The 12486-nt window shown below is 37.4% G+C and overlaps 2 protein-coding genes across 2 annotated transcripts; both read right to left on the bottom strand.

Annotated features, from left to right (window-relative positions):
* Positions 1-125: 125 nt before the first annotated feature.
* Znt49b (solute carrier family 30 member 9) lies at positions 126-4128 on the bottom strand. The gene is made up of 11 exons (XM_076447496.1): positions 3828-4128; positions 3148-3654; positions 2863-3049; positions 2714-2796; positions 2362-2488; positions 2152-2290; positions 1389-1712; positions 946-1158; positions 740-874; positions 410-523; positions 126-345 (listed from the first exon to the last, which is right to left on the bottom strand). The coding sequence occupies exons 2-11, from the start codon at positions 3596-3598 to the stop codon at positions 301-303; spliced, it is 1818 nt and encodes a 605-aa protein (XP_076303611.1). The 5' UTR covers positions 3599-3654; positions 3828-4128; the 3' UTR covers positions 126-300.
* Positions 4129-5493: 1365 nt separating this feature from the next.
* LOC143221883 (RNA-binding protein squid) lies at positions 5494-11253 on the bottom strand. Its single transcript, XM_076447505.1, has 2 exons — positions 9664-11253; positions 5494-8185 (listed from the first exon to the last, which is right to left on the bottom strand). Exons 1-2 carry the CDS (start codon positions 10024-10026, stop codon positions 7679-7681), a joined length of 870 nt encoding a protein of 289 aa, XP_076303620.1. The 5' UTR covers positions 10027-11253; the 3' UTR covers positions 5494-7678.
* Positions 11254-12486: the final 1233 nt, after the last annotated feature.

Here is a 12486-nt window from a genome sequence, read left to right as displayed (position 1 = left end):
CAAACGATACTGTTCATCTTGCGATTTCTTTGGAAGCTCAAAGGGTTCGGTTCATAAATTGATGTCAGAATGGGTCTAGAGATATTATTATTTAAATGGAACGCAGAGACTAGTTGACACTGGTATTACAAGACACGTGGCTCGCACCTACTCGCTTTATTTAATCCTCGCCTGTCTAAACACATTCCCTATTTTCATATAAATAAAATTATACAGAAACGCGTCGTACGCCGTGATTATTATTACACAGTATTTACAGCAGAACACGTACCACCTCCGTCTACCCGTACGAAGGAGGGTTTACAAGATCTCCAGGTCGCAGTGCCGTATCTCTGGATGCTTCTTCTGTAATTGTAAAATTAAAATTGTAATTGCGTAATAATAAGCTAATAAAATAATTTATTAATACCTTCAGTTTGAGCTCCATTCTGTCTATCTCGCCGCCAACCATGTCGACAATTCCCTCACCGTTCTTCAACATGAATGTTTCCAATTCGTCGATGTTCTTCATGGCTCTCACTTCCTGAAAGTACAAAGTCTGAAACCTAGATTCTTTAAATTACTATAGCTTTCCCTCCGTAACATCGCGCTTAAAACAACGCTCTGAAGCAATTTAATATCGGCTTTTGTTGTTAACTGGGCTAAAGTACAATGGTGATGATACGAGAAAGACTATAGACTCCACCCAAAACCGCGACGCTACGTAGGAAAAGTAGCTTTCTGTAAACATTTTGCCTACTTTCAGCATCGCAGCAAGATCGTTTTTGTCCAAATACGATCTGGTCAATTCCCTTCCGTCGAAATCGATTTCGGCCTTGTATCGAACTAAGTTATTGCCCATGTCGATACCTTTAACGTCATAAATAGCTCGCACCTAATATACGCTCAATTAATAGAGGAACATCAGTGTTCGAGGTAATAGTAACATACATAGGGGAAAATTACCATGATATCCGACTCTAACTCGGTATTGATCTTGTCAAGATCGTCATGTGATATGCTCCTGCCGATTAGGGCTGCCGTGTTCGTGTTAATTATAAAAGCTGCCACACCTCCGAGTAGGAAACCGCCCAAGATGGACCCCGTGGCGTCGTACATGGAATTTCCGGTATAAGAAGTCAGACTCATAAAAATTGTTGCAGTTGTAATACCGACCACCTGTTGACAAATCATTAAAATAATCTAAATGCTATAGGGGTGATCCTCAAACTTTGTTGATTCACGGAAACCTTGAGACAAATTAGCCATTTTAAATTTTTGGTTCTTCAAGTTTTACCTTCAATAATTCTTTGAAATTTTTGCTTTGACTCAGGAGGCTCAAGAGTTCCGAGAAATACCGTTTGAAGATTATTATTAATGATTACTTTGCACAATCATTAAATATTTACGGATGCAAAGTCCTCCAAAAGAACAACGTTCACAGAAGGATCTTGCCCCGCCAAAACATATTCTTTGAATGTTCGTTGTTTCTCTTCCGCTCCTTTTTTTATCGATTGGATAGCAACCAACAAAGTTGCTCCTTCGGATACCAGAGAGCCGGCTAGCACACAGTAGGCCCAGTAAAACGGCTCCACCGGCATAGGATTGAAAAGACCATGGATCCCATGGTAAAAGGATAGACCAGCACCCACACAGAAAATACCAACGCCGGATATCAGAGAAGAAACGTACTTCATATTTGTGTAGCCGTATGGATGGTCTGGATTAGGGGTCTGAAACATTTTTAATGATGCAATGAATGTGTAATGATGCAATCAAAATGTATAGAATGTTATTTTAATGTACAGTGACTCCACTCTATCAGATTCTTAAGAATTGTATATAATAAATTTATTATATGTATCTCAGTCTCTCTCTATCTATTTACTAATTAAATTGAATCAAAATATGATATAATTAGACAGCGGATCTTTATGCAGAATGAAATTTTTCTACCAGAATTGCAACAAACTGGAGTGAAATGGACATTTATTTTCTTTCTTAATATGTTTAATAGATTGAAAATGATGCAAGAATATTTTTAAGTTCTTCGAATTTTTGTACTGTTTTAAATTACACCTACTCATTTTTGTCATAAATGCATGAAATCTGCTGCCTAGATATAATAAAGGTTTAGATTGCACGACGTTGAAGAATATCGGGGAGACTCACCTGTACCGATTTGTGAATACCATAAGCTAATATTAATTGGTTGCAAGTATCCGCGGCAGAGTGCACGCACTCCGCGAACATGCTGTGCGAACCAGTAAATACCCAAGCGCATAGTTTACATATAAAATTGCACGCGTTGCTGGGGAAGAAAGGAATCAATTATTCAAGCAGGTAGGTGATATTAGGATCGATCGAAAAGACGAGGCTTACATCGCTATCGCAGTTAGAACTACTTTGCCGGATCTCCCAAAAAGTCCTTCCTGTTCTTGGATAAACTCAGTCTTGCTACCCATTTCTCGCCTGTAATCTCTCAGTCTCCGTTTCACAGTAAATACATCTAGGACGAAAAGCAGGCAGCAATGTTTATACCAAAGAATTTATCAAGCAGACATTTATACCGTATTAACAAACGCGGAACAATAAACCCTGCAAGATGGAGAGACATCTTACAACAACGAAGATTATGTTCTATGTCAAATCGTTTTTTACAGATTCCAACAAGGGACATTACGAAATGTTACTTTTAACTAGAAATAACAGACGAAAAGACAATAAACCTTACTTTGCTGATAGGCTTTCTGTTCAAGCTCTTTCTTAAGAAGCTCCTTCATCAAGGCCTCTCTCGATCCCCAAACTTCCAAGGCTCTGAAAGTAAAACTCGCTGAACATTATCGGATGTGATTATAGATTAAAAGTAATCCTTTAACTTACTTGGCTTCGACATCTTTCCTCCAATAGACAGTGATTGGCGGTTCAAATTCATAAGGTGATCTTCTCTTGGTCTTTGGCAAATTTTCTAGGTCGGACGGCTTTAATAAAAAATCAGACATGGCTCTTACTGGTGTAATAAAATTACGTTCTAGGGACGATGTACCTCTTTCGACTTTCTTCTTCTTGGCTAAAAATTAGAGATGCTTCAGCACAAAGAATGTGATGGCTTAAAGAAACAAATTAACATATCCCGGAGAAACTCATGACAAAAATAAAAAATAAAACCTTTCTTTGCAGCAGCTACTTCTGTACCTTCCACAGCAACATCCTGTGGCTTTTCCTTCTTAGTTTGATCTTCACTTGTGGAAACAGGTTCCACGCTTAGCTTTCTCTCCTTTAATTGACCTAAATTCTCCTCTTTTAGCTCGATTATCCTCTGTGCCGGTTCCTCTGGCTTTTGAACTATATTGCCGGATTCTTCTTTCTGTGTTTTTGTGAAAACAGAAACCGACCTGGACATTGGAATGAGAATCCATCTCTGGTCATTCGCCTGTCTCCCTTTTCTTGAACCGAGAGAGTTGGTTACAATCTGTATGTATCTTGTGCTGTGATTGCACGTTATTGAGGTGCTAGCACATCTTTTCACGTATCCTACTTGAAAAATGTATAGACAGTCATTATTGTAACGACCAATGTTGTGCAGGAGCCTCAGTATCTTCGAAGATCGTCGCAACATTATTCCAAAGCACGAGCCCTGTCCAGGCACACCTTTCTGAGAACTACCTAACCTACCTAAAAGTAAATAACAGTTACTTTGCCGCAACGCAAAGACCGTTTCTACTTACAGATTAACTTTTAATCTAATTCGTTTTGTCCGTATGCAAACACGTAGTCATCGAACGATGTTTCGTTTCGTAAAAGAACACATATATCGAACGGGAAACCGTTTCGTAGAAATTCTTTACCTTGTTCACCAGTTCAGTTTTACATTGAGGATTTCATAAGGTCGAATGCATTGTGATCAATTGTTCGATAAGAAATGCAAGCTTTGTATGCAATTCCACTGAAAAAAGTGGTCCGGTAGGCCTTGTTCGAGCTGTCAAAAATGCCGATCTACTCCAGCCTGAAAGCGGAGAGATCAGGAGAGATTACTGAAGCATCAATAGCCGTCGGTAAAAACATTGTTGCATGTTGTATGTTCAGGCAAGCCGTGCATCGCATTTATATAAATAAAAGGAAAACGTGACGACACGCAGTCTATAATTGTGTATTATTTCTGTCAATGTCATTTCTCTAATTAGAATAACTTATCATATAATTCATTAGCGTTTCAACTACCTCGTTGAATTGGTTTAGAAAGTCTACAGTCTACGGGATTCGTCAGGTTTCGCAGTGAGGAATAATTTTGTATTTTTAACTTGATTATAATAGCTTTATAAACTATAATTTCGTAGGAATTTGTTTAAATAATGAAGAGTAATTAAAGGAATATTTATATATATTAGGTGCAGTCCATTTTGTGTAGTAGCGCGAATGATTTTTGCCAAGTTAGTCGTAAGATTCAATGTAAATTCCGGCATGAATTGTCTGCTTTCGAAAATCTCAAAATAGGGATATTATCTCGTCTGTGCTATTACATGTAGCGGCAAAATGCTCAAACTGGCAGTCAAATGTTATCGACAGAGCAACTCAGCCCATAGATTAAGATGGTATCGCCATCTGTTGTTGGCCGAGGACACAAACATATAGGACTAGCCAGTTAGCCACAGACACAGACGAGGTTCTGTGAGTGGTTTTCAGTGGTTTTGCGGCTATCAGCTATCAGCGGCTATGAGCAATGGCGCTATTCTCAGATTTTAGGGAACAAATGATTCTTCTTGGAATTTTCATTGAATCTTATAGCCAAAGTGAGAAGAATTATTTGTAGCCAGTATATTCAAATGAAATGAATAATTAAAAAGCAATAACTCCACTAATTGTAAAAAAGGGAAAGACCCTCAATCAACAGTATTTTGGGCTACCTTAGGTTATCTTAACTATCCTGGAGCAACTCTTGGAACCTTTCAAATGATCAAAATCAATATTTTGTACACTGTATACTTAGTACATACCCAGTATGCTGGTGAAAACGTTTTCATTGTAATTAGAGGCACCCTCCAAAAGTAATCAGAGCGGGGATAATTAATTTGAATGCGTACCAATAAATTCAATGTATTTTATAAATTGTATCGTACATTCCGTGATATCTTCATATGTAAATAAATTACGAACTGTATCAACATTTGGAAAACATTCTAGAATACAAATTATCGAATTTATTTCAATTATAGTTTACAATCTAGAGAAGCATGACCGTAAATTGATTCATTTCAAAACATGTGCTGGCTGATACACATTTAATCAAAATCTGTATATGTATGATTACTAAACGTTAATTGATTTATCAGTAACATAATACAAACACACTCAGAAAACGAAAAACAAAATCAAATTAAAATCTCTAACGAATCAAATACAAATAAAGCGGTACCGAAAACGTTCATAATGCGTATTAATTTGAAGCTCAATGAAACTTTGTCCTAATTTCAATTTTGGAGTCAAAGATTTGATTAAAACAAGGATGTCACATAGTATTTTTCGAATAATGAATATTTTATTTTTTGTTATAATTAAAATATACACTGTGTCATGGGTGAAACAGGCGAATAGTAATCAATAGTAACAAAATATTTGTGTTATTTCCTTTAATTTCACACTCTGTTCTCTTTTTTTATATATATATATATGTATATATATAAACATATATATATGTGTATATATATATTTTTTCCACACGCAGCAAATATGGTATACATAGTATACAGATTTAATTTCAAAAGCTCAATTAGCTTGGCTTAAAATCTTTCATCAGAGAACAGTTTTCGCTAGTCATTGCGTTATGTGCTTTTTTTATGTAAATCGTATTTAAGCCAAACTGTCGATACTTTTGTAACATCTGAGAAAAACTTGAATGTTTAAAGCCTTATCAGCCTTGTGTATAATATAATTTCGATGTACCTAAATGTAGTTCTCGTAATGCCGGTATCTACATTTGCTATAATCGTGTTGTCGTTTTGAATCGTTCTTTTTTTCATCGTTTTCTTTAGTCGTGAAAAATCACAAGTTCTATTGGCTGTCAAATTCCCTAAGTATGTATCATATCGCATGATACTCTACATAGTAACAGTCTTCTCGCGATGTGAAGAGCAGTCTTTGTATACCAGACAGGAACTGCTATTCAGAGCAAATGCGAAAGAAATGTCATAGTAGACTAAATTATAAATGATTTGCCATTATGTTTTTCTCACAATCGTTTCCATTGCCTTAAACATTCTGTTGATTCAGTGTTTACGAATCGTTTTGTTCGCGTTAACAAGACACAATTATTTTTTGCCATATTTGTATGTCTTCCACATAAAGGAGTACACGAGTGCAAGCAACAACATTCTCCAAGAATCGATCTTTTCCAATGAAATTTTCGCAAGCAATTTTCTTTCATTCTTTAATTTGGTCGTAAGTAAAACATCAAGCGAAACAGAAAATAGATACTAAAAATGTGAAATCATAAAATTATCAAAGATTCCGCGTGCTATATCTATATAATAATTATTGCTCTTCCAATGTTGTCTTTAAAATATTTTGTAACCATCCTCTACCACTCGCGTACTCTTCGCATATCTACCCAGGACGTTCATATTTTAATTATATTTATTTTGAAATATTTTTATCTTTCTCTTAATCGCTACTTTTTTTATTATATACTAACTCATACGCATATACATCATTATGTATGTGTACACGCATATACATATTACATACGAAGATGCATATGTCTCTCATCATGATACCTTATGATTCATATAAGTTACAAGCCTTACTTTTAAAATATAAACAATTAGATGATAATAGATAATACGTTTATGTTATAAATTTATGAGGAAGAAGTACGTTTAATTAGGAGTACGAACCATTGGTCCATGAATGGTAATTTCTTTTTTTTTTAGTATCTATTCGATTATTTCTAACTGACATAGTGCTTTCCAAAAAACTGAAATCTGTTTATCGATGTAATTGATTCTACCGTTAACGACGCTGCGTCGAGTTCATCATTGTTTTTTTTTCATTTAATAATAAGAGTAACACCAAGCATATAATAAACAATACTTTAGTAATGCAACTTAATATGCTAAAGAATAATTAGAGTATTAAATTAAAAGATATACATTGTTAGTATTATGAATCATGAATAACAAGAAACCAGGAGTAAATCAATCTTGAATTTGTTTCTTTTCATGGGGTCGCTATTAGTTACTGTCTCCTCATACTTTGCTCCACGTACATGTAGGATAAAGTGTTTCAATCTTCATAGGAAAATTCAACATTTGTAAAAAATATTTGAACATTCTCTTTTGGTGTCTGATGTGTATGTATATGTGTGTGTGTATTTGTATGTGAGATACATGAGAAAAACGTGCGCACGCAAAAAGAAAGATGCGATTCTTTCCGACTCAACAAATCACTCTTCGACTACTTCAACTGATCAATGAAAAAATTTGTTCCTTCTTTAGAAACTGTACAATCGAATGTACATACGTATAAAGATTAGGGCATTCGGGGCTCGAATACGGGTCTTGCAAAGACCCTATAAGCTCTTTCGTCCCAAATTTCCCGATCGCAGTCTCGGACTGTATCTAAATAACATTGGTCTACTCCTTACTATGTTCTTGCTTTATCACCAAGTTTCGAGTGTGTAAGATTCATATACCCACTGTTTTTATTAGTAGGGTTGATGTCTCTGAAACTGACGTGGTCCCTGACCGTTTCCTCGTGGTTTACCTTGGGCACCGTAGCCCATGTTACCGTAGTCGTCGTAACTCTCGTAATCAAAATTTGCGTACATATCGTCGTAACCGCCTTGATAACCGTTACAATACTCAGGAATGTAGCCGTAACCGCCACCATAACCGTACCCGTAACCAGGCCCCCAGAAACCTTGGTTTCTCGTGTCCGGATTTACTTTTACCTTCTTCACGTCCACTTCCTTTCCATTTATCGTTTGCTTCGGCGTCTTCAATAGCTTATATACAACTTCTTTCGAGTCAAACGTGATGAAGCAGAAACCTTTCCTCTGGTTCTTCACTTTATCAAACGGAGCTTGCAGTTCTACAATTGTCCCGTATTGTCCGAAGTAAGCCTTGATGTCCTCGTCCGTGATCTCAGGAGTGAGACCACCCACGAAAATTTTGCCGTACTGAGGTTTCTTGCTAACTCGTTTAGGATCAACCTGAAAAAAAAGATTGTTCATTTAATGACAAAAAGAGAAAGAGATTATCCAACAAAGAGAACACTGCAACTGTCCTTGATTTCACTGAGCTTCTGTACAATGTGATTATATACAAATTCTTAATTATATATGGGGAATATTAGCTGTAGGTACTTTGCTTTAAAGTCATGTATCTACAAATGACCTGGAAGTCCTAGGATTAATTCCTGTCAAATTGAAGTGATTTTCTGGCAATCTTACATGCAGGAAGAACACAAAACAGTCCAACACTGTAAATATACAATAAAAGCTTGTTTGTCACTAGACTGCGAATTTTATGCATTTATGACAAAAACGAACTAGTTCAGTTTAAAACAGTGTACAAATTAAACGAATTTGAAAATGCTGATTATCAAAGAAAGAAAGAATCTTCTATATGGGTTCTTCTTTGCAAATGATGTAACTATTAATTTTGCATAAAGATCTGCAGTCTATTTATCACACTGACATTGTTTTGCTTAAGATGTTCATGTTTAATGAACAACATAAGAGGCAAACACTTTGATAAAACATAAATATTGTCTGTACAACAGTTGTTCCATGAGCAAAGGACAAACAAACATCACCTATCTGCATTTTAACAATATTTGTTCTGAATGATGCCTTTAATGAATAGAGTACTATCAAAACTATTAACCCTTTGAGTGTGTACGAGATACTCCAATTCAAGAAACTCTTTTAGATCAAACAAATTAATTTTGAGATGTTTACTTTGCAACAAAAACTTGATGATACACATTGCTTTATTTGTGTTTTATTTGCAATCCTCATATGCTTCTTGCTCATCCTTTATAATATTGTTTGTTGTATCTGCTGCACCACTCGATTGGCATGTTTTGCTCCAATTTAAATTTTCTTCAAGCGCTCTAGAGTCAGAGGATTAACTGGAAGATAATTTCAACTCTGTATTAATAATATCTGTTTCAATCAGTATCTAAACAAATAAGATGTATCGTCTTATATGTATGAAAATGATCAGCAAACAACATCTACAATATGAACACATTAATCCTAGGGCTGCCAGATAACGTCTGGACATAACCGTCTTGCTTCACTTTCATGATTTCTGTAATAACAATTTCTGTGGTACATTAGAAGGTGTAATTATTTACACATTTGAAGCTATTAAGTGCCTATGGCTTATATACAACCACGAGAAGTTCATAATCCAATCATTGTACAAAGGCTCGGTAACAGCCTGCGGATCTCTACGCGAAACAAGATGCTCCGATTACAAGGAACAGAGAAGTGAAATTTGTGTGTTCCCTTAACATATTGGAGTTTTCAAATTCTTCTAATCATGCTCCTGTGTCATATTTCACCTATTTCTGTACAAAATCCGCAGTTTACTCGTTGGAATTATAATTAGGCTTTTCGTGAGAGCAGAAATTGCTTGGAAACGTATCGAGAGTGGGGAAAAAAATGGAAATACGACCGACCTTTCGTTTATTGATGTAGTGATCACCGGAGGCGAGGAGTTTGTCGATGGTCTTGGGGTTGGTGAATACCATGAACGCGAACCCCCTGGAGATGCCGGTGTATGGATCAATCTTGACGGTGATGCTCTCAATCTCGCCGAACTTGCCGAAATGATCTCTCAATTCCTTGTCGGTGGTGTTACGCGACAGGCCGCCGATGAATAGTTTACGTTCGTCGTCCTTGCCTGGAATCCCGGCGGTCGCCTGTTGCTGGGGCTGTTGCTGCTGGCCTGATTGTTGCTGAGACTGCTGCTGTTGGTTTTGCGACTGTTGCCCGGTCCCTTCGGCCTGGGCTTGATTCTGGTAACAGTCAACCGCCGCCATCGTGTTTCGCTTTTGTGGAACTTACCGCGTTCGAAACCACGTCGGGAAATAGCGAGAGCGGACTGTGCGAGCGGGCGAGATCGGCGAAAGCAACGGTATACTGGCCACCAGAATAATTTCGGAGCTGTTGGCACGCGTCACAGTCGGTTCTTATGGTGAACCGGTGCCGGCTTACGACCGAAAGAAAGAGAGTCAGCAACAGTTTCCGATTCCCTCTAAGCCTCTATTTGTGCGACGCGATTCGTCGATTCTCCTCGGGCCAGTTCTCGAACGCCAATCACGCTCGCAGATTCAACGGCCGACGCCGGAAATTCCATACCGTTTCCGGTGATCGTTTCATTACTAACATTAACGCAATTTCATCGAGAATCCGAAAACTAAACCATTCCCCTGCTCTTTACATTTTTAAATGTTTTATTTATTTTTTCCAACACCTTCTCTACGCGGAATTATTGGCGTCGAGAAAGTCCTTGAACACCGATGAACCACGAAAAATGTACGAATACCTTTGTTCCTTTCAACGGTACAATCGGTGTCCGTATCGGTTGGAAATATGTAGCACGATACTGAGTTTTTCTATGGGGATTTATGATGTATATTCTTCTGGTATAATTCGTTTTCGCTGGCTGATCGCCGTGCCTGTAGATTTAGGTTAGGTTAACGGGTTGCGTTTGTTAAATGATTTTTTTCATAAATTCGATTGTTCTCGTAAATTGAGACGTTGTACAGGGAGAAACCATAGACTATGGAGATGGAGATTATTCTATAGCAGAGACACGATGCAGAATGGCTTTCGGCAGAGGACCACTGCGAAAGAATAGCACACTTGCCAATCGTACCAGACATATATATTTTTACCATTTAATTAATTACTTCCGTCGACGAATGCTAGAAAAATCGAGAGACCGTTTGCGTCGGGTTAGGTTGCTCTCGTCCGAAAACTCGGAGACTCGTGGACGATCTGACTTATTTGCACACTGTTTTAAAGTCGTTGCTTTCTCAGTACATATATAAATATAGCCAGACAGAGAATGTTGTATAAATAAAACACAGGCCCTCGGCAACCCCGGCTTATCTTTTCTTCGGCGGAACGGTTTAAGAATAGAATAAGGTTCTACGGGTAGACTGATGCGTTGTTAATTATAGATCACGCTTGTCGTCGGTATCCCACGAAAAAAATGCTGCAAAAGCCCTCGTAAAACGTTCCGAATTACGAAACAATGCTGGTTACGATGACGAACAATTCGAGAATCAACGTATTCCTTTGATAATCGAAGAGGACACTTCGTTCTATACTGTTTTACCATGCTGTCCTACGGGAAACTAGATCCCTCTCTTTTTGCAAGATGACGCCACTTGTGTCGACTTAACTCGTAATTTTACCTTACAGTCTTTACGAAATTAGATGTAAGAAATATCTTTTATTATTACATGAATTTATTGTAAAGAGTTTTGTATACCCTGATCCGACCTTTTATTCTTAATAAAGAAAAAAAAAACACTTTTGATTTACCCGCGCGCTGGAGTCTGTCTTTCCGGTGAATTCGACGTGTAATAAGTTGGAGATTTGAAGAATTACACTTTGAGATGGGATAGAGGATTCTACATATGTAGTTTTAATTAAAATGATATAATTCTATCTTCATTCCACCACACAGAAATGGAGATATAAGTTTCGGTATCGCTGTTGCTTTTCAAAAGAGGAATAATCTTGCCAACCGATCGTTCGTATAAATAGATACGCGTGCACAGGTGCATACATATATGTATATATGCACTCTGCACAAGGTAAATGACTCGTTTGACACCTGCCTGCACGCGTAAACAAGGATGCGCTTGACTCGCATGCATGCTAGGTTTCCCGCGATTTTCGTCCCCTTATTTCGGTCGTTTTATTAATTTGCCTAGTGTAAGATACCCATCGCATTTCGGGAAATGGTTTCTGATGTTCATCATAGTTCTATACGCGATTCTTTCTCGATGAATGTTCTTTATCGCATTTAGTCATGACATGTGAACGCGCATGAGAGTTCGAGTGTTCGCATAACAGACGCAGACCATCGAACCGAGAAATTTCAATTAAAACGAGAGACTGTTGGCGCGTTCAATAGCTTTCTGTGTATCGGCGTATGACGCGACGCCGCACAGTAGTTTAAGCCGTCAAAAGGCGGACCAAATTCGAATTGTCAACTACGGTAAACATCGCTGGCATTTGACACGTCTACCCGTGTATGACTAAACTTTGCCGTGAAAACGAATTCCCGTAGGTCACTCAGAATTTTCAGGGAAAAATATGTATGCCTCAGTGGGAACACACTTTTCACGAATATTAGGGAATTCTGATTTATTATATTGTTTTTTAAGGATAATGATTTAGTCGGAAAAGGTTGCGTTAAAGAACTTTGATCTGTATAAACATGCAACGGTTAGGGGCATAATCACGTTTTAACCTTTCGAAAA

The sequence above is a fragment of the Lasioglossum baleicum genome, chromosome 3 (assembly GCF_051020765.1).
Source record: "Lasioglossum baleicum chromosome 3, iyLasBale1, whole genome shotgun sequence".
NCBI classification, from domain to species: domain Eukaryota; kingdom Metazoa; phylum Arthropoda; class Insecta; order Hymenoptera; family Halictidae; genus Lasioglossum; species Lasioglossum baleicum.
The sequence above is the reverse complement of the archived record's forward strand: the minus strand, read 5'-3'. Positions and strand labels throughout refer to the sequence as shown.

Excerpts from the sequence above, each read along its gene's own strand:
- LOC143221883 (XM_076447505.1), bottom strand. The coding sequence starts at position 10,026 with ATGGCGGCGGTTGACTGTTACCAGAATCAAGCCCAGGCCGAAGGGACC. Across the intron at positions 8,186-9,663 it reads ACTACATCAATAAACGAAAG|GTTGATCCTAAACGAGTTAG; the intron begins GTCGGTCGTATT and ends CTTTTTTTTCAG.
- Znt49b (XM_076447496.1), bottom strand. The coding sequence starts at position 3,598 with ATGTTGCGACGATCTTCGAAGATACTGAGGCTCCTGCACAACATTGGT. Across the intron at positions 2,489-2,713 it reads ACAGAAAGCCTATCAGCAAA|ATGTATTTACTGTGAAACGG; the intron begins GTAAGGTTTATT and ends TTTTCGTCCTAG. Across the intron at positions 346-409 it reads GAATGGAGCTCAAACTGAAG|AAGAAGCATCCAGAGATACG; the intron begins GTATTAATAAAT and ends TTACAATTACAG.